The 24,781-nt window shown below is 36.6% G+C and overlaps 4 protein-coding genes across 4 annotated transcripts; all 4 read right to left on the bottom strand.

Annotated features, from left to right (window-relative positions):
• Nucleotides 1-1,161: 1,161 nt before the first annotated feature.
• LOC113298510 (MLO-like protein 12) lies at nt 1,162-3,808 on the bottom strand. The gene is made up of 13 exons (XM_026547275.1): nt 3,617-3,808; nt 3,475-3,532; nt 3,100-3,395; nt 2,896-3,015; nt 2,738-2,798; nt 2,564-2,652; nt 2,343-2,417; nt 2,170-2,264; nt 2,011-2,060; nt 1,883-1,923; nt 1,490-1,663; nt 1,346-1,381; nt 1,162-1,233 (listed from the first exon to the last, which is right to left on the bottom strand). The coding sequence occupies exons 1-13, from the start codon at nt 3,731-3,733 to the stop codon at nt 1,162-1,164; spliced, it is 1,284 nt and encodes a 427-aa protein (XP_026403060.1). The 5' UTR covers nt 3,734-3,808.
• Nucleotides 3,809-4,389: 581 nt separating this feature from the next.
• Nucleotides 4,390-8,447, bottom strand: LOC113298508 (MLO-like protein 6). Its single transcript, XM_026547274.1, has 12 exons — nt 8,176-8,447; nt 7,683-8,045; nt 7,455-7,571; nt 7,294-7,354; nt 7,128-7,216; nt 6,207-6,281; nt 6,040-6,134; nt 5,839-5,929; nt 5,567-5,740; nt 5,446-5,481; nt 5,197-5,264; nt 4,390-5,127 (listed from the first exon to the last, which is right to left on the bottom strand). Exons 1-12 carry the CDS (start codon nt 8,299-8,301, stop codon nt 4,554-4,556), a joined length of 1,869 nt encoding a protein of 622 aa, XP_026403059.1. The 5' UTR covers nt 8,302-8,447; the 3' UTR covers nt 4,390-4,553.
• An 8,885-nt stretch (nt 8,448-17,332) lies between these two features.
• Nucleotides 17,333-19,695, bottom strand: LOC113295269 (MLO-like protein 12). The gene is made up of 11 exons (XM_026543621.1): nt 19,643-19,695; nt 19,169-19,412; nt 19,027-19,084; nt 18,652-18,947; nt 18,448-18,567; nt 18,290-18,350; nt 18,116-18,204; nt 17,895-17,969; nt 17,722-17,816; nt 17,563-17,612; nt 17,333-17,475 (listed from the first exon to the last, which is right to left on the bottom strand). Exons 1-11 carry the CDS (start codon nt 19,693-19,695, stop codon nt 17,333-17,335), a joined length of 1,284 nt encoding a protein of 427 aa, XP_026399406.1.
• A 246-nt stretch (nt 19,696-19,941) lies between these two features.
• LOC113298507 (MLO-like protein 6) lies at nt 19,942-24,148 on the bottom strand. The gene is made up of 12 exons (XM_026547273.1): nt 23,730-24,148; nt 23,237-23,599; nt 23,009-23,125; nt 22,848-22,908; nt 22,682-22,770; nt 21,761-21,835; nt 21,594-21,688; nt 21,393-21,483; nt 21,121-21,294; nt 21,000-21,035; nt 20,751-20,818; nt 19,942-20,679 (listed from the first exon to the last, which is right to left on the bottom strand). Exons 1-12 carry the CDS (start codon nt 23,853-23,855, stop codon nt 20,106-20,108), a joined length of 1,869 nt encoding a protein of 622 aa, XP_026403058.1. The 5' UTR covers nt 23,856-24,148; the 3' UTR covers nt 19,942-20,105.
• Nucleotides 24,149-24,781: the final 633 nt, after the last annotated feature.

The following is a 24,781-nucleotide window of genomic DNA, read 5'->3' on the forward strand; positions in this document are numbered from 1 at the left end:
TCAAGATATTCATCTGATGAATCGGCCTCATAAAGATCATCTTCAGAGATCTAAACACTTTTACTTTTATCAAGTAATTTAATGTTCTTTATTGCTTTGAAAGCAACATCCTTACTAGACTTGGACGTATGCTCATGATCAAAGATCTTTAGCTTCCCAACCAGAGTATTTCTGGAAAGCGTTGCGAGATTATTTCCTTCAACGATAGCATGCTTCTTATAATCGTATATAGATGGCAGCGATCTGAGAATTTTCATCACAATGTCCTTTTCAGGAATAGTCTTACCCAATGCAAAAGATGCATTAACAATTTCAGACACTTTGTGATTAAACTCATCAAACGTTTCTTCATCTGCCATACGAAGGTTTTCCCAATCAGAACTTAAGTTTTGAAGCCTAGCTTCCTTCTCATTGGTATTTCATTCAAATATGGTTTCTAAGATATCTCAGGCTTCCTTAGACTTTGTGCACATAGTCACATGGTGGTGGATATCTGGGGTAATGGCATGCATGATAGCATTCAATCTGTCAAAATTTTGCTTTGCAGCAAGAACTTCTTCTGGAGTATATCTACTAATATCCTTCGGTTAGGTACATCGACTTCTGTATTAACCGGAGGTTCATAGCCATTAATAACACGTACCCATGTTTGAAAATCACGAGCTTGAAGAAAAACACGCATAACAATTTTCCACCATAGGTAGTTTGAGCCATCGAAGACTGGTGATACGTTTATGGAGATAGAATTCCTGTCCATAAAGTCATATCGCTACAAACACAAACTTGTAACGTCTTTAAACGTGTTTGCATGCTCTGATACCAATTGAAAAAGAGGGGGGACAACAACCACACCCAATACTTCGCTTAGCAATCTGTATGGAGTTGCCGGTCTACTCGACGTTGGCGTACCTGTTGCCGTGCGTGACTGTTGGTTTTGCTTAATGTTCTTTCTAGCTGTATGGTGCCATTTTCTCAGAGCTGTTGCTACTCGGTCATTAAAAATTGTAGGTTTCAAACTCGAACCCATTTGAGTAACCAATGCATAGAGCGGTAGTGTAACGTAGCTACATAAGATTTGTATCAGCACCCTGAAAATGTAACGTTAAAATCATACATTTCTGGTAACTTGTTTATAAAGCAAAATCAAAAAGGCAGTCTGAGTTACCCCATGGAGATTCTAATGACAATATCCTCCAGGTGTGCATGAAAACAAGACCTTAACCCAAATTCGTACTGGAATATCAATATAATTTATGGTTAGTAGCTTAGATTTTAATATACGGTGTTTTCTGCTGGAGGTATATAGGATTAGCAGAGGGGTTAGAGGAAGTCAATTAACACTTACCGAAGTCCATGCGAAGAAAGCGAGTTGAAAGGCATTCTAGTGGAACAAAGAAAAATATTACAACATTGTTTAATCTCTAGCTAGATAAATTATTATTAGAGCAAATTCAGATTACTAGCAGAGTATATTTATCAGCAAAGCTACCTGAAAGAGAACAAAATGGATGAGGTAAAGAATGAGACGGGGACGATTAAACCAGAAGAGGTCATCAGCTGGTTGAACAACAAATTCTCCCTTCACTACATCTGTTTTTCCTTGTATTCTTAATCCCATTCTTGTTACAATCACTTGTAGCTTTGTTCCCACTGACAAAATGATCTGCACACAAAATAATTTATTAAGCACCAGACTTGTGTCAAAGTTGCTTTTCTTTCGTGGAACTGAGGATATGTATGTGCTCATAACATTTTTCAGATTGTCCTCCCTGGTATCATGTCAAACAATCAACTTTTCCGATAGTCGGAACTTGTTTACGGAGTTGGTTATCCTCGAGACGCATAAAACAACAAAATGAAGATAATGAAAAGTGAAACTCACAATAAATGGGATGAAGGGCAACCATAGATATGAATACCATCCTGTAAACAACAATGAAGATTCTCAGATGCACGCCCCCAAATGTTTGAAAAAAAAGAGCAGAAGTATAAGATATCTTATGCACATACCATGGGTGTTGAATAGCAGAAACAGCACAGCAAAGAACCAAATTGGTGGGCTATACAAAAGGGAAATATCAGAAACGTATAGCTAGTCATCAAATTATAGAGGGGAGAGGAATTTATTTTTTTTTTCATTTCATATATAAACAAGATTAATAGACATACCTGATTCCTACAACCACTTTAAAATCTTCTTCAAGTGATCTTTTTATATATTTCTGGAAATCAAACTTGACCGAACTTTGTGGAGCCAAATGAGCCTGTAGACAAAAACATGCAGAATTATAACCATGTTACATAGGATGGGATATCAACTGGCCCAGGATAATCAGACTTGCCATTATGAATCCGTGTCGCAGAGTCAAATAATCCACTTTAGGTACCGACCGACCGAATTGTCTGAAGAAACAAACCTGAATACCAAATGGTTAAATTGGGTGCAGGAAATGTATGAGTTAGTATGTGGCAGTTTAGAGATGTGCTAATTAGTTTGCATTCGAAATTGATTAATTAGTTAACAGGAGTTGGATATCAATTAGTTTTAAGCTAAATATCTTACAATCCAGATGAGTGCGGGAGAGCTGCTCCAGGAACTCAGGTGCCTTCTACCAAATGATGTATCTCTTGCAAACCTAAACCTCTCTGGATCTGCATAGCAGTTCATATTATTGACGCCAGTTAAAAATTAAAAATTATGGAACACTTGGATATAAAACAGTATGTAAAAATGTACCATGTGTAAATTGGTATTCAGCCGTCTTTGTTTCCTTTTCCCATGACTTCCAGCGTCTCATCTGAAACCCCAAAAACAAAACAAACGAGAAACAAGAGTTGAGAAGGTGAGGGTTTGAGCTACAGAAAATCCCATCTGCTTTGGTGCAGTCTATGTACCTTAAGCCTTCCCAAAGCCATGGTGACAATACAGTAAAGAACATGAGAGAGGGCTAATACAAATATGAAGATATGTAGCTGATGAATTCCATATGGTGACACAAGTGGCACTTTATTCCCCTGCAAGTAAGACATGAAACTAGTTAACCTTGTGTGCATACACAAATAAACAATAATATTATCATAGTTTATGTTTCTTCATGCCTTGGCCGCGCATACATCATAGTCTCCTCCTCCAGCTAAAGCGCGCCGATGACTTGAAAGTGGATACGATGAATTAGAGACAAGTCTACGGCCGGGAGTGCCCACTAAGTTGTTGGATTCATGGGAATCAGTATTATGAAATGCTGTTGTGACGCTGCCAATGTTGTACAAGTCATATTCTTGTTGCTTGCTACATGGATGCCAAGTATTAGCAACACTCTGTGGGATGCAAATCTTTGAGATGGGCACTTGTCCTATCGTCAGTAGCAATGAAATGAACCCTAGTAACATTAGCTCTGCATAAACAAATTAACCAAAACCCAAAATTAGGAATCCTATAGAATCATCATGTTTAATATAAGACATCGTCTGTACCTGCTTTGATCTTCTCAAGTGCTTCATACAGAGCTCGTTTGCGCTTCTTTGTCAACCACTACAAGTTTGAACCAAAACAAAATTACTATCCATTTTTAGCTAAACTTAACGAACTAGTAAACTCGGGGCTGATCATGTATACCTTCCCAATAAGGTGGATGATATGTTCAATTATGATAGAAATCAAAACCAATGCAAAACACACCACAGCAACTGCCCAAGTTGGCGTCTGCTCTAACGAACGGCCACTTCCCGCCATCACAACAGGTCCATTACAAGATAATAAATCCAAGTTCGAATAAGTTAAAACCAATAATGAGGAGTGGGGTTTATAGAAAAAGATAGAGAGCAAAATTGGATGCAACGGTGTGGTAATACAACTCTGACTACTTTATCCTAATTTCTCTATATGTCCTGTAAGAGTTGCGTAACAATTTACGCAGGACTGCGACAATCTCCCTTATTCAAGTCTCTTACTAAAATTTGCATGATACTTAAATTTCTCCGACTTCCATTTTTTTGGATTTGTTACATTTTGTATATCTCTAGTTATAAGTTAAAAGCACAGTTGCTTACTCCAACAAGTTTGACCTTCTATGTTTGTCCAACTACTTACGATCCCGTAGATATCGATATCAATATCAACATCTTGTAGTGTTCAATACGCATATGCTAATGGAATTTCTAAGTGGTATTATGTAAACTACCTGAAATTTGTACCACTAATTAAATACTCCTACCAGGGTCCATTGCTATATTGCATGACAGCCCTCTAACTAGGGTAATTGAATAATTTTTTGTCCCAATCTATGGAAAAGAGCATTAAGAACAACAGCCAAGTAATATACATAAATGCGCGACATGGATGGCCAGATGGGACCTTGGAATGAAAATCACAGGCAAACTGTCAAGTGGTAAATGAACATATCGGATTTTTAACTCTGTATACTCAGTAAATGTGCATGATCAATTCAATGGTAATATACTTCCTACTGTACATGAATAATTTTACAAACAATAATTTTAAAACCGAGATTGGTGCACCTTTCAGAAGAGCTGCAAAAATAACTACTCTTTGATCATCTTTTGTCAAATGAGAAATCTTTGGAACCAATCATAATTGGTTTTGGCCGGCTACTTTCCACATCGATTTCATGTTGACCTCTAGAAGTAGCCGGAGGAGCAGACGGTGGAGACAAATCCGACAAAGTCAAATCCTGAAACTCTTTCACTTCTTCTTCGGTTGGACCAACAAGGTTGGATCGGAAATGATGTTTGTGAGACGAAGGGCTATCAAGCTGGTACTCATGTTGGTGCATTGGAGACGGTGAACCTTCGCTATCCCAATTTTCGTTGTCAATATTTGATAACCTTGGAGATGTTTGGAGACTACTATCAGCTTCTTGACGGTAATAGCGTAAGAGATGAATCGGTGACGTTCCGTGCGTTGGCGTTCCTGGCCTACTCGACATTGGCGTTACTGTTCGTGATCGTTGGTTTTGTTTAATTTGTTTTTTAGCTGTATGATGCCATTTCCTTAGAGCTGTTGCTATACTGTCATTGAAAATAGTAGATTTCATGCTTGAACCCATCTGAGTAACCAATGCATAGAGTGGTAGAGTAACGTAACTACACAAGATTTGTATCAACACCCTGAAAATAATCAAATTTGGATTTCTTAGTAAATATTTTTGATTAAGTGTGAGTCTGAAAATGCCTTACCCCATTGAGATTCTGATGACAACATCCTCTATATGTTCATGGAAACAAGATTTCAATCCAAATTCCCACTGAAAATATTAAATAACTCAAAAAATGAATTTGTCAACTGTGAAGTACCAGAACACTACTAATTAAACTTTGTTAGTAAACCCAAGCTGCCCAACTAGGCAACTGCCATTATGACTGATGCAAGGTTTTAAGGGAAATCAACTAATGTTACCGGCCGGGGACCCTAGTAGTACTACTTACCCAAGTCCATACGAAAAACGCCAGCTGAAAGGCATTCTGCGAGAAGAAAGAAGACATTTGCAACATTAAGTAATAATGACCGAGCGCTATTTCAGATAAGAAAAATGTGACCTTAGTATACCTGAAATAGAACGAAATGGATTAAGTAGAGAATGAGACGTGGGCGACTAAACCAGAAGAGGTCATCGGCTGGTTGAACAACAGGTACTCCTCTCACAATGTCACTTTTCTCTTGTATCCTTAACCCCATTCTTGTTATAATCACTTGTAACTTTGTTCCTACTAGCAAAATAATCTGCATTCAAATTAGTAAATTACAAACTGTCACCCCCAACTCTTTCGTAAGAAAGATCGACCAAGAGATTAAACTCAATAAATGTAAGAGGAGCTTACAATGAATGGGATAAAGGGTAGCCATAGATAAGAAAACCATCCGTGGGTGTTGAATAGCAGAAACAAAACAGCAAAGAACCAAATTGGTGGGCTACAAAAAAGGAAAAACATCAAAATCAAATACTAAGTCAAATAATTGAGAGAGGAAGAATCTTTAGCGCGTCCTAAGAATATATCAACAGAAGACAGAGGTCTACACACCTGATTCCGACGACTACTTTGAAATCTTCTTCAAGTGATCTATTTATGTACTTCTGAAAATTAAACTTGGTTGAACTTTGGGGTGACAAATGAGCCTGTGGATATACGACAGCCCGTTAGAATATAGTAAGTACCACTGTAATTAGCATACGAGTAATCCGACTTACCATAATGAAACCGTGTCGAAGGGTCAAATAATCCACTTTAGGTACTGACCTAACAAATTGTCTGAAAAAGCAAACCTGATGATTCAATCGCATAAAACCCTAAGCATTAGATACTACCGACATAAAAATATATACTAGGAAATAATAGATATCGTTGGAAGGAGCATATATGCATTTTAAACGCAGGCTGTGTCAGTGCATCGAATTGTTGTTGTCAATATTATGACATTATATGCGTTTGAAATTGTAGCTGAAATTACCTACCGAATGTGTTGGGATAGTCCAAATTTTACGTCTCGTTACCTATGGGTCTATTATTCGCCTTGGCTACATCTAAATATTAATTAAGGTTGACTATCAATTCCTAATTTACAGGCTAAACTGCCATTTTCGTATTCTCTACCTTGTGGCACCTGGCATCAGGTGATCCTAGTTTTAGAAAAATACCATACGAAAAGTCAAAATAAACTTCAATTTTTTCTCGTGTATCATGTTAACAAAATACTGGAGAACTCATTAAATTCATTGAGTTATTTAGCCTTTATGGGTGTGTCCTACTCGTGAATCTAATAGCTAGATTAGGACAACCTAGTGTTGTATGTGAATAGGCTTACTTAATTGCGCAAGTGTCCACTATCTACACTCCCATCCAGGACCGTTATCACATTTGTTTTTGTTGAAACGAAAAGTTATATTGGTGTATCTAATAAATTATTTGAAGTTGACATGGTGTCGTAGGCTTGTAGAATTGGTTAAAATTAGCAAGCTTTAATGTATGATTAGTTATTTCATACTCCAGATCAATGACTATAACCTACTCAATTACTATTAAGTTTAAGCTGGGATCAGAACGAAGACAGTAAACAAGTCAAAGGCCATTTGTATAGTATTTAGGTTCTTGGTAGACGGTAAAAAACCTACCACCCAGATGAGAACAGGTGATTTACTCCAGAAATTCAAGTGCCTTCTTCCGAATGATGTATCTCTCGCAAACCTAAACCTCTCAGGATCTGCATAACAGTTCATACAAGAGTAACTACTATAATTTATGAGAAATCTGTAAAATCGTTGGCAAGTAAAACTGTACCTTGGGTGAATTCGTATTCAATTGTTCTTGTCTCTTTTTCCCATGATTTCCACCGTCTCATCTGGAAAAGATAATAAGTTAATACAGTATAGAGAGACATGGATGCTAATACGTACTGTTGGACATCATATGCACGCATTTAGTGATTAGTTTGTACATACCTTGAGCCTTCCCAAAGCCATGGTGAGAATACAGTAAAGAACGTGAGAAATGGCTAAAACGGAAATGAAGATGTGTAGCTGATGAATACCATCCGATGATACAAATGGTACCTTACCCTGTACGTAAAATTTTGAATTAGAAAAACAAAGTTTTGCAACAAAATATAAACTTAACGCCAGTACGTAGTTAAAGCTTTCAGATGTTTAAGTTTAGGTTATAGTTCATGCCTTTGCTGCGCATACATCGGTGCTTCCTCCGGCTAAGACACGCCGATGACTAGGAGTTGAATTTGATGATAATCTTGAAATATTAGAGAGAAGTTTTCGTCCCAATGTAGCCACCACGTCTTCTGATTCATTGTCGTCGGCGTTACTAGATGTTGTTTTGTCGCCACCGTTGTTGTTCAATCTAGTTTCTTCTTCACCACTACATGGATGCCATGTAGCAGCAACACTCTTGGGTATGCAAATCTTTGAAATGGGCCCTTGTCCCACTGTCAGCAGCAATGATAAGAACCCTAGCAACATTAGCTCAGATTTGATCTTCTCGAATGCTTCATATAGAGCTTTTTTATGTTTTCTTTGAAACCACTGCAAATTTTGAAGCCTGAGTGTTATTAATCATCCGAGTAATATATACACTACAATACTACATGTAATTTAAAACTAAATTAGTTGATTTCAGTTTGTACATCACAAATTAATACTGGTAGGGTCGTACCTTTCCAATGAGGTGGATGATATGTTCAATTATGATAGATATCAAAACCAACGCAAAACACACCACTGCAACTGCCCATGTCGGCGTTTGCTCTAACGACCGACCTGTCCCTCCACCTCCCGCCATGTAACCGGGAATTGTTTTCAATTGTTTTTCTTTTTTCTTTTTCTTTTTAACAAAAAATGAGCATTCAAACAGTAGTCAACACTTAAAAATACAAATTTGATTAACAGTCTTTATCGGGGTGAAAGAATTTAGTTATAGAATATGATGATGAATGTGATAAAAAGAATGAAGGAATGCACCCAGAGAGGTAGAGGAGAAAGATAGAAGAGATGATAAGAATTATGAGAGAGTTTTGAGTTTATAGAGAGGAATTTGAGAGAACTGTGTGACAACAAGGAAGGGGGAAAGGGACGACTTTTGACTTCATACGAGACAGATTCAAGGAGACCTGGGCAGCGCGGACGCGCCTAAAATGGCAAAAATGCCAGGCGTCCCCACCGTCCTCCACCAAAGCCTTCCCTCATGACGTGTCATTCTCTTACTGGTCCATGGCACTCAATCATGAAGCCACCGCTGCCCAAAAAGGATTTAAGGCTTCCCAATCCTGACGGGGAAGATAATGGGGAAGTGTAGCACTTCCGCTGAAATGGTCACGTGTCCGTGTTAGACTGCGTTCGATATTTAGATGTGTGCATCTTTAGGTTAGACACATCGGTGACATCTCATGTATATGTCACACACTATTTTATATGTATTGTTTTACTAGTATATGTACCTATTTTTGTACAAATTTGTTATTTATCAGTAGTTTATTAGCATTATTGAGAAATTACATTCATAATATATATATATTTCATTCGGGAATATCACTACTTTAATAACTGGTTCGGGTCCTAACTTTTCAGAATTGGTTCGTGTCCACGTAGCGTCATATCCGCATCACCGTGTTTGTGTCAGTGCAACCGAGAAGGAGACGGGTTGACTAGTCTTCTTTTACATCATAATAAGAAATGTGGTAGGACCACGATGATCTTTTTGAAGAAATTTTTTCGTATCTTATTTAGTAAACTACAATTGTGAAAATCTTAGATACTATATGTTTTGACCCAAGTTAGTAATTCGGAGTACTGGAAAAGATGGCAAATATGCGAATATTATTCGTTTTGTCCAAATATAAATCCGGACAATTATTCGATTAACAGATTTATGATTCGCGGAACGGCGTACATGCGCGTATAATTCATTTTAGAGATATGAATTCTGCATGTAAAACTCTGCACATATTTAACCTGTAAAAACATTTTTTTTAACATAATCTCGTTGCATAAACTATGCTTTAAATGAACCATTCATCGATATATGCAATACAATCAGCAAATAACATGTTCGTTGGTGTAGGGATTCGATTCGTGTATATAGAACTTTAAAAGTAAAAACTCTGATATAGAATTATAGTTTGGTGACGATATGGCAAAGTATTATACGCGCCATATACTTATGGTTAGTTTATCTTTTTATGGTAAATAAATATGTGTGTTTGAGACAAAGGCTTTGTCCAATAAGGTTATGTTAATGTCATATCATGGATGCCATTAACATTTACCTTTAAATTAATATGAAAAGCTTCATGCTTTTGTTTTCGGTGCTCATAAAATAATAAAATTGTATCATCAAACAGTAATCTGCAAAACTTTATCCTACTAATTTTATTAATGGATATAATCCCTCGAATAATTTGTGCAAATAATTATATTAACTAACCTAATTAAGTAAGGTTACTGATTAGGTTAGACTAGTAATTTGATTCATAGTTAGTGTTTGAGAATAAAAATCATTTTTTTTGTTTTTTTCTTTGAAAATCTAACCTAAGTATCATATACGGTTAGGTCCCCAATCGTAAGTAGTACATACTGAAAACGTGGGGTACAATAACCGTCCAAATTTTTCGTTCGGCAATCTATATGGACTAAACTCCAATATAATTCCGAGAGTAAAAACTTAATGAAACTCAATCAAGGAAAGATATCAAAGAGATTTATCTCTTTCTAACACAATCAGTTAATCAAACAGATGTGAGAAAAACTCAGATGGTACCAAAGACCAATATCCAAGTGTAAATCAAGTTTTATCCAACAAACAAGGTCGGATTTAACAACTGTGATTGAACTACGCACAACCTATGATATTTTAATTATATAATGGAAATATAATAATGCGGAAAATAAATAACAAAGACACCAGAAATTTTGTTAACGAGGAAATCGCAAATGCAGAAAAACGCGAGACCTAGTCCAGACTTGAACACCACACTGTATTAAGATGCTACAGACTCTAGCCACTACAAGTTAACTTCGAACTGGAATGTAGTTGATCCCTAACCAAGTATCATACAGATTATGGTACAGTCGCATTCCTTACGCCTCTTGAATCTCGCAAGACCCTATGCACTTGATTCCCATATCTAACGTCCTTTATGTCCTAGGATTTGCTGCGACCCAAAATCGAAGACTTATAAACAAATATGTCTCCCACAGATAAGTCTATTCTATTTTTGGTTTTCGTCTTTAGATTCAAAGATCGATGTGAACAGGAAACACAACTAATAATCCAGTCTTATATCTCTCGAAGAGCAGCCTAGAATATTAGTCACCTCACAATAACTTAACTGATTTACAGAAGAAGTTATTGCGGAATCACAAGATTATGAGACGAAGAACTTTTGTGATTACTTTTTATATCTTACTTATCGGAAATAAATCTCGAGATAATCTTAGAGAAAATTAAACTCAATAAGATGGAATAATAAGATCAGGATACGCAACTATAGAGAAAATAGTTGGACCTGGCTTCACGAATCCCAAGCGAAGTCTTTAAGTCGTTAAACCTAGTAATGGTTTCTAGAAGAACTGAGAACCTAGTTTAAGAGAGAATCGACTCTAGTTTGGAACTAGGACACACATAAGTATCAGGATTATGTTTCCCAGCTGCTACAGTTTCTCCTTATATAGTTTTTCAAATCAGGATTGCTTACAATCAAAGCTAAGATAGCTTATTAACAAAGCAATCAATATCCACTGTTAGATGAAAACCTGACTTGATATTCAAGCTATGTTTGCTTAGAATATAAAAAACCAATCTCCATCGTTAGATGGTTTAGCTTGATACACACAAATGAAATATACTTATATTTTGAAAAAGAGGGGATACAACAACCACACCCAATATTTCGCTTAGCAATCTATATGGACTAACTCCAATATACTTTCAAGAGAATCAACTAGACTCAATCTTAATAAAGTATATCAAAGATTTATATCTCTCTTTCTCGATTCAATTCTTACTCAAGCAAATAGAAATTGGCGAGTCTAATTGAATACAAGAGAAATCACTTGAACGGTACCAAAGACCAATGTTCAAGTATCAATCAATATAAATCAACAACCAAAGGTTGGGTATTCTACTTGATTGATTCAAACGCACAACCTGTGATATTTCAATTATATAACAAAATATAATGCAGAAAATAAATAACACAGAAATTAGAAGTATTTTGAACGAGGAAACCGCAAATGCAGAAAAACCCCGGGACCTAGTCCAGATTGAACACATATTGTATTAAGCCACTACAGACACTAGCCTACTACAAAATAACTTCGGTCTGGACTGTAGTTGAACCCCAATCAATCTCACACTGGTCCAAGGTACATTTATGCTTCTACGTATCTGATCCCAGCAGGATACTACGCAATTGATTCCCTTAGCTGATCTCACCCACAACTAAGAGTTGCTACGACCCAAAGTCGAAGACTTTAATAAACAAATCTGTATCACACAGAAAAGTCTATGGTAATAGATAAATCTGTCTCCCACATAAACACCTACGAGTTTTGTTCCGTCTTTTGATAAATCAAGGTGAACAGGAACCAATTGATAAACCAGACTTATATTCCCGAAGAACAACTCAGTATTATCAATCACCTCACAATAATCTTAATCGACGCGGCGAAAGAAGATATTGTGGAATCACAAATGATGAGACGAAGATGTTTGTGATTACTTTTATATCTTTCCTACCGGAGATATAAATCTCAAGCCAATCTTTATGATTATACTCGTACGATAGAAACAACAAGATCATATCACACAACTACAAGAAAGTAGTATCGTTCTGGCTTCACAATCCCAATGAAGTCTTCAAGTCGTTAACCTACAGGGCCTCTAAGAAACCTAAGGCTAAAGGAGAATCGACTATAGATTATACAACTAGTATCACACAGGAGGTATGGGGATTAGGTTTCCCAGTTGCTAGAGTTCTCCCTTATATAGTGTTTCAAATCAGGGTTTGCAATCAATGTTAGCTTTGTAACAAAGCATTCAATATTCACCGTTAGATGAAAACCTGATTAGATTCAAGCTAATATCTTTCAACCGTTAGATAGAAAACTTATCTTGTTACACACAAATGAAATGCACGATTTTAGGTTTGTGTAACCGTACCCAAACATGTACATTTGTTGGTTCAACGATAGTTAACCAAATGGTTAGCCATATGAGCGATTTCATATCAACCATATTCTTCTTTACCATAACTAGTTCAAATGACTCAAATGAACTAGTTAGAGAGTTGTTCAATTGCTTAGATCTTATAGAAGTATACAAGACACAATCGAAGAAAATACGATTTGATTCACTCGAATTGATTCATGAACTTTATACCCACGGTTTGCAAACTTGCTGCATTCCTTAGTTTATAAAAGTATAAGTTCACGAGTAATCATTTTTAGAAAATAACCAACCTAAGTACGCGGACTAGGTACGCGGACTTAAGTACCCGGAATAAGTTTGTAAACAATTCACAAACTCCAAGAGATTTTCTCGGGACGAGAACCTCCGACAGTTCACAGACTGGGTTCCCGGACTCTATTCCGGTTTTCCTGAGCAGCAAAGTACGTAGGCTTCGGTTCAAGGAGTAAGGACTTATATATATGTGTTACCACACAATGCTTAATTCCAACAATGGTTATATAATCTAAACTCTCATTTCAATCATTGAAACGTTCTTAGAGGACATTATATAGTTGTTGTTCACAAACTATTTTTCGTCAAAGCCATTTTCAAGTAATTGAAACATAATATGACTTTAGTCACTAGGTAAATATGAACTTGGCCAAAGCGAAAGCTTACCAACACATATTTCGAAAAATAGATAAGCGAGATAATCTCGGCTCGAAATAGAAAATGCGTATAATCAAATTCTATATATCAGAACGACTTTTGTCTCAAGAGAGGAGATAGAGTAAATAGACTTTTGAGTGATAGATAAGTTCAAGTCTCCAAATACCTTTTAGTCGATGAAGTTCCACCAGTTCCTTGAGTAGTTCTTCGTCTTTTATGATGATCGCCATGGAGTTCTTGAGATCAACTACACTTTTTATCCTAGTCCGAGACTTAGCTATAGTAGACTAAAAATCAAGACTTATAGTTTTGATCACAAACATTGACAAACATGCTTGAGATAGCAACGCATGCGATTTCGACCGAGCAGTGCTCTAACAATCTCCCCCTTTGTTAATTTTAGTGACAAAACTATTAATACATATGGAATACAAAAATAGATAAATAAACTTTTGTAGCTCCTATTCCACATGCCTAATCTTCAACATTACTCAAAATTTTCGTCACTTCCAAGTACTCCAATGATTCCAAAGATTGTACATTTAGCATCATCGTTGTTGAAAATCCGTAGCTATAACAATGAGAAAACAATAATTCTCAATCATTGTTATACGGTGTCATAGTATTATTATACAGCATCAAAGTTCAATTGTATCACAACTTCGACAACAATACTATGGTGATATGTATCACTCCCCCTTAGTCAATACTCCATCTCACATGGAAACCACTCCCCCTTACATAATGATCTGAAAACCATATGTATTTGTAGTGTGAAATACACATTAATTCTCCCCCTTTTGTCAATAAAATTGGCAAAGGTACGAAAACGGGATCCTAACGAAAATTTTCATAGAGACATTTCATGACCAAAAGCAAGCAAATATCAACTTATTTAGATGCAATCATAAAGCCGGAGCTAAATGCTTTCATCAAGGAGTTTATAAAGATGCAAGATAGCCCCTATAATAGTCCACAACTGCACTCCCCACAAAGATTTGGCAATTAAGCACAAGTTCAATTAAGAACTCTCCCCCATAAAATGTCATTCCCGAAAGAACAAGAAGAGCGACCTTAATTTCAAGAGAAAATAAAGATTTCTTTGGACATAACAAATCACATATGAATATGAATTTGAATCCCAATAATACTCAATTAAATTAACCACAAGAAAATCCATGATTAATATAATCGGAAATGCTCAACATAAGAGAACTTACGGAGCCGCACAGTATATACATAAAATATGGATCAGGGAAGATCAATACTGCGGAATAAACAAGGATTCATTCTATTTTCCGTCGCTATTTGCACAATGACATACAATAGACATAATCCTCGTAATCAAAAGTTCATCCTATCTTCCATCAAAAACATGACATAATAGGCTTCAAACTTTTGTAATGTCAAAAGCTCATTCATTCTTTTATCAATACATGCATATCGACATACGAAAGACTTAACTTTTGACAAAGTATGTGACAGTCATAATTCACATACGTAAACACACATATCCCATAACAAATGCAATATATAAAACCATAAAGATTAATACCTGCAATAATCATCTTCCAAACAATTTTAGAATTTAAACAAATAAACCTAAAAACATGAAGATGAAAACATTGGACATAACTATGTGTAATCACAATAATGGCTATTCCAAACTCTAGTTATTCTTCTAAAAAACAAGAAAGTAAAATTCTCATCCGAATATTTACTAGATATTAAGACCTTTGAAGAATTCTTTATCGTCCCCGAACTCCTTGTCGTCAACAACCATTGGGACATAAGGTTCATGAAGATAGGAGTTAATATCGATAAACCTTCTTGACTGATGTCGAACCAGGGCCTTCTGAATCTCATGAGTCTTAAACACAAAAGCCTTTATTTGTTGAATCTCCTTATGCATCTCCGTCAACACTTCAAGAACATCAGAAAATTTCTGAGAATTTGAAGGAACAGCTCTTGGCTTCCTCACATTCCTTCTTTTTCTTTTCAATGTCAGAGATAATGGTGATTTCTCTTTTCCTTCATGATTGATGGCTTGACAATAATATTAACATTTTTCCATCAGAAGACATGATGCTTGGAGTATCCATAAGCGTATGGGTTTGTGAGAGGAAATCACAATTTAAACTCAACAAGTAGCCTCAAGATAAAAAAGATTTCAGGGAAGGAAAAAGGAATGTAGGTTTTTTTAATAGGTTCGTACACGTACAATTCTGAACCCTAAAGAGAGTAGAATTGTCGAGAATAACCCTCCTTTAGACAGAGAATTCCATAGAGAAAAAGAAAACTAAGAAAGGAAGAAAACAAACTTTTCCGAAAGCCTGAGAGGTACATAACCTTGTCTCTTTTGATCACGCACATGAGACAAGATTTTCAAATCAACACAATCAAGTTGTGTTGCGGTGAAGAACAATTTGTCCACCATGTTCCTCTTGAGAGGAATCCATAGACCTATGTCTATCAAGATAATTTGACCATACTTTCTTCTCTAATGGTCTTGTTTTTTCCTTGGAAACTAACTTCTTAAACGAAGATAAAATCTTACATACCTCAGCGGTCTTCTGAGCGAGTTTAAGCTTGTTTGCTAATCGATTTGCTCTTCGTTGAAGTTTGTTGACATGTCTCAATTTGTGTTTGTACTTGTAACACTTTGATAGTTCATGACCTTTGAGTGAACAATATGAGCACGTAAATCTTGGATATAGTTCAGGCATCTGAGACGTGCAAGCTGCAAGACACATAGTAGAACCTGAAATATTATACACAGAGTTTCCAATAGAAAGGTCAATTCTATCTTCCAGATTGGTTGAGTTTTCTTCTGAAAGAATATCAAGATTGATGTGTGTATTGCTATAGTTATCAAAATCAATATTTTTACAAAGAAGTGCAACACTTCATTTTTCGTCTTCATTAGAATCATAATTGCCAGACATTTCATCAAGAGTTGCAGCAAGACCTTTGTTCCCAGTGTATTTCTTTCGATTTGGACACTCATTTGAAAAATGACCAAAGCCTTTACACTTGAAGCATTGAGGCATATCCTCGTCATCAGTTTCATCAATATCCCTATTTATAGGAGGAATACGATTATGAGGTTTATCTGATGACTTGGATTTATCTCTGGAAAACCGTTTACTTCTCTTCAAAACAAGATCCCTAAACTTTCTTGTGATCAACGAGACTGACTTGTCAAGATATTCATCTGATGAATCGGCCTCATAAAGATCATCTTCAGAGATCTAAACACTTTTACTTTTATCAAGTAATTTAATGTTCTTTATTGCTTTGAAAGCAACATCCTTACTAGACTTGGACGTATGCTCATGATCAAAGATCTTTAGCTTCCCAACCAGAGTATTTCTGGAAAGCGTTGCGAGATTATTTCCTTCAACGATAGCATGCTTCTTATAATCGTATATAGATGGCAGCGATCTGAGAATTTTCATCACAATGTCCTTTTCAGGAATAGTCTTACCCAATGCAAAAGATGCATTAACAATTTCAGACACTTTGTGATTAAACTCATCAAACGTTTCTTCATCTGCCATACGAAGGTTTTCCCAATCAGAACTTAAGTTTTGAAGCCTAGCTTCCTTCTCATTGGTATTTCATTCAAATATGGTTTCTAAGATATCTCAGGCTTCCTTAGACTTTGTGCACATAGTCACATGGTGGTGGATATCTGGGGTAATGGCATGCATGATAGCATTCAATCTGTCAAAATTTTGCTTTGCAGCAAGAACTTCTTCTGGAGTATATCTACTAATATCCTTCGGTTAGGTACATCGACTTCTGTATTAACCGGAGGTTCATAGCCATTAATAACACGTACCCATGTTTGAAAATCACGAGCTTGAAGAAAAACACGCATAACAATTTTCCACCATAGGTTGCTTTTCTTTCGTGGAACTGAGGATATGTATGTGCTCATAACATTTTTCAGATTGTCCTCCCTGGTATCATGTCAAACAATCAACTTTTCCGATAGTCGGAACTTGTTTACGGAGTTGGTTATCCTCGAGACGCATAAAACAACAAAATGAAGATAATGAAAAGTGAAACTCACAATAAATGGGATGAAGGGCAACCATAGATATGAATACCATCCTGTAAACAACAATGAAGATTCTCAGATGCACGCCCCCAAATGTTTGAAAAAAAAGAGCAGAAGTATAAGATATCTTATGCACATACCATGGGTGTTGAATAGCAGAAACAGCACAGCAAAGAACCAAATTGGTGGGCTATACAAAAGGGAAATATCAGAAACGTATAGCTAGTCATCAAATTATAGAGGGGAGAGGAATTTATTTTTTTTTTCATTTCATATATAAACAAGATTAATAGACATACCTGATTCCTACAACCACTTTAAAATCTTCTTCAAGTGATCTTTTTATATATTTCTGGAAATCAAACTTGACCGAACTTTGTGGAGCCAAATGAGCCTGTAGACAAAAACATGCAGAATTATAACCATGTTACATAGGATGGGATATCAACTGGCCCAGGATAATCAGACTTGCCATTATGAATCCGTGTCGCAGAGTCAAATAATCCACTTTAGGTACCGACCGACCGAATTGTCTGAAGAAACAAACCTGAATACCAAATGGTTAAATTGGGTGCAGGAAATGTATGAGTTAGTATGTGGCAGTTTAGAGATGTGCTAATTAGTTTGCATTCGAAATTGATTAATTAGTTAACAGGAGTTGGATATCAATTAGTTTTAAGCTAAATATCTTACAATCCAGATGAGTGCGGGAGAGCTGCTCCAGGAACTCAGGTGCCTTCTACCAAATGATGTATCTCTTGCAAACCTAAACCTCTCTGGATCTGCATAGCAGTTCATATTATTGACGCCAGTTAAAAATTAAAAATTATGGAACACTTGGATATAAAACAGTATGTAAAAATGTACCATGTGTAAATTGGTATTCAGCCGTCTTTGTTTCCTTTTCCCATGACTTCCAGCGTCTCATCTGAAACCCCAAAAACAAAACAAACGAGAAACAAGAGTTGAGAAGGTGAGGGTTTGAGCTACAGAAAATCCCATCTGCTTTGGTGCAGTCTATGTACCTTAAGCCTTCCCAAAGCCATGGTGACAATACAGTAAAGAACATGAGAGAGGGCTAATACAAATATGAAGATATGTAGCTGATGAATTCCATATGGTGACACAAGTGGCACTTTATTCCCCTGCAAGTAAGACATGAAACTAGTTAACCTTGTGTGCATACACAAATAAACAATAATATTATCATAGTTTATGTTTCTTCATGCCTTGGCCGCGCATACATCATAGTCTCCTCCTCCAGCTAAAGCGCGCCGATGACTTGAAAGTGGATACGATGAATTAGAGACAAGTCTACGGCCGGGAGTGCCCACTAAGTTGTTGGATTCATGGGAATCAGTATTATGAAATGCTGTTGTGACGCTGCCAATGTTGTACAAGTCATATTCTTGTTGCTTGCTACATGGATGCCAAGTATTAGCAACACTCTGTGGGATGCAAATCTTTGAGATGGGCACTTGTCCTATCGTCAGTAGCAATGAAATGAACCCTAGTAACATTAGCTCTGCATAAACAAATTAACCAAAACCCAAAATTAGGAATCCTATAGAATCATCATGTTTAATATAAGACATCGTCTGTACCTGCTTTGATCTTCTCAAGTGCTTCATACAGAGCTCGTTTGCGCTTCTTTGTCAACCACTACAAGTTTGAACCAAAACAAAATTACTATCCATTTTTAGCTAAACTTAACGAACTAGTAAACTCGGGGCTGATCATGTATACCTTCCCAATAAGGTGGATGATATGTTCAATTATGATAGAAATCAAAACCAATGCAAAACACACCACAGCAACTGCCCAAGTTGGCGTCTGCTCTAACGAACGGCCACTTCCCGCCATCACAACAGGTCCATTACAAGATAATAAATCCAAGTTCGAATAAGTTAAAACCAATAATGAGGAGTGGGGTTTATAGAAAAAGATAGAGAGCAAAATTGGATGCAACGGTGTGGTAATACAACTCTGACTACTTTATCCTAATTTCTCTATATGTCCTGTAAGAGTTGCGTAACAATTTACGCAGGACTGCGACAATCTCCCTTATTCAAGTCTCTTACTAAAATTTGCATGATACTTAAATTTCTCCGACTTCCATTTTTTTGGATTTGTTACATTTTGTATATCTCTAGTTATAAGTTAAAAGCACAGTTGCTTACTCCAACAAGTTTGACCTTCTATGTTTGTCCAACTACTTACGATCCCGTAGATATCGATATCAATATCAACATCTTGTAGTGTTCAATACGCATATGCTAATGGAATTTCTAAGTGGTATTATGTAAACTACCTGAAATTTGTACCACTAATTAAATACTCCTACCAGGGTCCATTGCTATATTGCATGACAGCCCTCTAACTAGGGTAATTGAATAATTTTTTGTCCCAATCTATGGAAAAGAGCATTAAGAACAACAGCCAAGTAATATACATAAATGCGCGACATGGATGGCCAGATGGGACCTTGGAATGAAAATCACAGGCAAACTGTCAAGTGGTAAATGAACATATCGGATTTTTAACTCTGTATACTCAGTAAATGTGCATGATCAATTCAATGGTAATATACTTCCTACTGTACATGAATAATTTTACAAACAATAATTTTAAAACCGAGATTGGTGCACCTTTCAGAAGAGCTGCAAAAATAACTACTCTTTGATCATCTTTTGTCAAATGAGAAATCTTTGGAACCAATCATAATTGGTTTTGGCCGGCTACTTTCCACATCGATTTCATGTTGACCTCTAGAAGTAGCCGGAGGAGCAGACGGTGGAGACAAATCCGACAAAGTCAAATCCTGAAACTCTTTCACTTCTTCTTCGGTTGGACCAACAAGGTTGGATCGGAAATGATGTTTGTGAGACGAAGGGCTATCAAGCTGGTACTCATGTTGGTGCATTGGAGACGGTGAACCTTCGCTATCCCAATTTTCGTTGTCAATATTTGATAACCTTGGAGATGTTTGGAGACTACTATCAGCTTCTTGACGGTAATAGCGTAAGAGATGAATCGGTGACGTTCCGTGCGTTGGCGTTCCTGGCCTACTCGACATTGGCGTTACTGTTCGTGATCGTTGGTTTTGTTTAATTTGTTTTTTAGCTGTATGATGCCATTTCCTTAGAGCTGTTGCTATACTGTCATTGAAAATAGTAGATTTCATGCTTGAACCCATCTGAGTAACCAATGCATAGAGTGGTAGAGTAACGTAACTACACAAGATTTGTATCAACACCCTGAAAATAATCAAATTTGGATTTCTTAGTAAATATATTTTTGATTAAGTGTGAGTCTGAAAATGCCTTACCCCATTGAGATTCTGATGACAACATCCTCTATATGTTCATGGAAACAAGATTTCAATCCAAATTCCCACTGAAAATATTAAATAACTCAAAAAATGAATTTGTCAACTGTGAAGTACCAGAACACTACTAATTAAACTTTGTTAGTAAACCCAAGCTGCCCAACTAGGCAACTGCCATTATGACTGATGCAAGGTTTTAAGGGAAATCAACTAATGTTACCGGCCGGGGACCCTAGTAGTACTACTTACCCAAGTCCATACGAAAAACGCCAGCTGAAAGGCATTCTGCGAGAAGAAAGAAGACATTTGCAACATTAAGTAATAATGACCGAGCGCTATTTCAGATAAGAAAAATGTGACCTTAGTATACCTGAAATAGAACGAAATGGATTAAGTAGAGAATGAGACGTGGGCGACTAAACCAGAAGAGGTCATCGGCTGGTTGAACAACAGGTACTCCTCTCACAATGTCACTTTTCTCTTGTATCCTTAACCCCATTCTTGTTATAATCACTTGTAACTTTGTTCCTACTAGCAAAATAATCTGCATTCAAATTAGTAAATTACAAACTGTCACCCCCAACTCTTTCGTAAGAAAGATCGACCAAGAGATTAAACTCAATAAATGTAAGAGGAGCTTACAATGAATGGGATAAAGGGTAGCCATAGATAAGAAAACCATCCGTGGGTGTTGAATAGCAGAAACAAAACAGCAAAGAACCAAATTGGTGGGCTACAAAAAAGGAAAAACATCAAAATCAAATACTAAGTCAAATAATTGAGAGAGGAAGAATCTTTAGCGCGTCCTAAGAATATATCAACAGAAGACAGAGGTCTACACACCTGATTCCGACGACTACTTTGAAATCTTCTTCAAGTGATCTATTTATGTACTTCTGAAAATTAAACTTGGTTGAACTTTGGGGTGACAAATGAGCCTGTGGATATACGACAGCCCGTTAGAATATAGTAAGTACCACTGTAATTAGCATACGAGTAATCCGACTTACCATAATGAAACCGTGTCGAAGGGTCAAATAATCCACTTTAGGTACTGACCTAACAAATTGTCTGAAAAAGCAAACCTGATGATTCAATCGCATAAAACCCTAAGCATTAGATACTACCGACATAAAAATATATACTAGGAAATAATAGATATCGTTGGAAGGAGCATATATGCATTTTAAACGCAGGCTGTGTCAGTGCATCGAATTGTTGTTGTCAATATTATGACATTATATGCGTTTGAAATTGTAGCTGAAATTACCTACCGAATGTGTTGGGATAGTCCAAATTTTACGTCTCGTTACCTATGGGTCTATTATTCGCCTTGGCTACATCTAAATATTAATTAAGGTTGACTATCAATTCCTAATTTACAGGCTAAACTGCCATTTTCGTATTCTCTACCTTGTGGCACCTGGCATCAGGTGATCCTAGTTTTAGAAAAATACCATACGAAAAGTCAAAATAAACTTCAATTTTTTCTCGTGTATCATGTTAACAAAATACTGGAGAACTCATTAAATTCATTGAGTTATTTAGCCTTTATGGGTGTGTCCTACTCGTGAATCTAATAGCTAGATTAGGACAACCTAGTGTTGTATGTGAATAGGCTTACTTAATTGCGCAAGTGTCCACTATCTACACTCCCATCCAGGACCGTTATCACATTTGTTTTTGTTGAAACGAAAAGTTATATTGGTGTATCTAATAAATTATTTGAAGTTGACATGGTGTCGTAGGCTTGTAGAATTGGTTAAAATTAGCAAGCTTTAATGTATGATTAGTTATTTCATACTCCAGATCAATGACTATAACCTACTCAATTACTATTAAGTTTAAGCTGGGATCAGAACGAAGACAGTAAACAAGTCAAAGGCCATTTGTATAGTATTTAGGTTCTTGGTAGACGGTAAAAAACCTACCACCCAGATGAGAACAGGTGATTTACTCCAGAAATTCAAGTGCCTTCTTCCGAATGATGTATCTCTCGCAAACCTAAACCTCTCAGGATCTGCATAACAGTTCATACAAGAGTAACTACTATAATTTATGAGAAATCTGTAAAATCGTTGGCAAGTAAAACTGTACCTTGGGTGAATTCGTATTCAATTGTTCTTGTCTCTTTTTCCCATGATTTCCACCGTCTCATCTGGAAAAGATAATAAGTTAATACAGTATAGAGAGACATGGATGCTAATACGTACTGTTGGACATCATATGCACGCATTTAGTGATTAGTTTGTACATACCTTGAGCCTTCCCAAAGCCATGGTGAGAATACAGTAAAGAACGTGAGAAATGGCTAAAACGGAAATGAAGATGTGTAGCTGATGAATACCATCCGATGATACAAATGGTACCTTACCCTGTACGTAAAATTTTGAATTAGAAAAACAAAGTTTTGCAACAAAATATAAACTTAACGCCAGTACGTAGTTAAAGCTTTCAGATGTTTAAGTTTAGGTTATAGTTCATGCCTTTGCTGCGCATACATCGGTGCTTCCTCCGGCTAAGACACGCCGATGACTAGGAGTTGAATTTGATGATAATCTTGAAATATTAGAGAGAAGTTTTCGTCCCAATGTAGCCACCACGTCTTCTGATTCATTGTCGTCGGCGTTACTAGATGTTGTTTTGTCGCCACCGTTGTTGTTCAATCTAGTTTCTTCTTCACCACTACATGGATGCCATGTAGCAGCAACACTCTTGGGTATGCAAATCTTTGAAATGGGCCCTTGTCCCACTGTCAGCAGCAATGATAAGAACCCTAGCAACATTAGCTCAGATTTGATCTTCTCGAATGCTTCATATAGAGCTTTTTTATGTTTTCTTTGAAACCACTGCAAATTTTGAAGCCTGAGTGTTATTAATCATCCGAGTAATATATACACTACAATACTACATGTAATTTAAAACTAAATTAGTTGATTTCAGTTTGTACATCACAAATTAATACTGGTAGGGTCGTACCTTTCCAATGAGGTGGATGATATGTTCAATTATGATAGATATCAAAACCAACGCAAAACACACCACTGCAACTGCCCATGTCGGCGTTTGCTCTAACGACCGACCTGTCCCTCCACCTCCCGCCATGTAACCGGGAATTGTTTTCAATTGTTTTTCTTTTTTCTTTTTCTTTTTAACAAAAAATGAGCATTCAAACAGTAGTCAACACTTAAAAATACAAATTTGATTAACAGTCTTTATCGGGGTGAAAGAATTTAGTTATAGAATATGATGATGAATGATTGATAAAAAGAATGAAGGAATGCACCCAGAGAGGTAGAGGAGAAAGATAGAAGAGATGATAAGAATTATGAGAGAGTTTTGAGTTTATAGAGAGGAATTTGAGAGAACTGTGTGACAACAAGGAAGGGGGAAAGGGACGACTTTTGACTTCATACGAGACAGATTCAAGGAGACCTGGGCAGCGCGGACGCGCCTAAAATGGCAAAAATGCCAGGCGTCCCCACCGTCCTCCACCAAAGCCTTCCCTCATGACGTGTCATTCTCTTACTGGTCCATGACACTCAATCATGAAGCCACCGCTGCCCAAAAAGGATTTAAGGCTTCCCAATCCTGACGGGGAAGATAATGGGGAAGTGTAGCACTTCCGCTGAAATGGTCACGTGTCCGTGTTAGACTGCGTTCGATATTTAGATGTGTGCATCTTTAGGTTAGACACATCGGTGACATCTCATGTATATGTCACACACTATTTTATATGTATTGTTTTACTAGTATATGTACCTATTTTTGTACAAATTTGTTATTTATCAGTAGTTTATTAGCATTATTGAGAAATTACATTCATAATATATATATATATATTTCATTCGGGAATATCACTACTTTAATAACTGGTTCGGGTCCTAACTTTTCAGAATTGGTTCGTGTCCACGTAGCGTCATATCCGCATCACCGTGTTTGTGTCAGTGCAACCGAGAAGGAGACGGGTTGACTAGTCTTCTTTTACATCATAATAAGAAATGTGGTAGGACCACGATGATCTTTTTGAA

This window comes from Papaver somniferum, chromosome 7, assembly GCF_003573695.1.
Source record: "Papaver somniferum cultivar HN1 chromosome 7, ASM357369v1, whole genome shotgun sequence".
Taxonomy (NCBI): domain Eukaryota; kingdom Viridiplantae; phylum Streptophyta; class Magnoliopsida; order Ranunculales; family Papaveraceae; genus Papaver; species Papaver somniferum.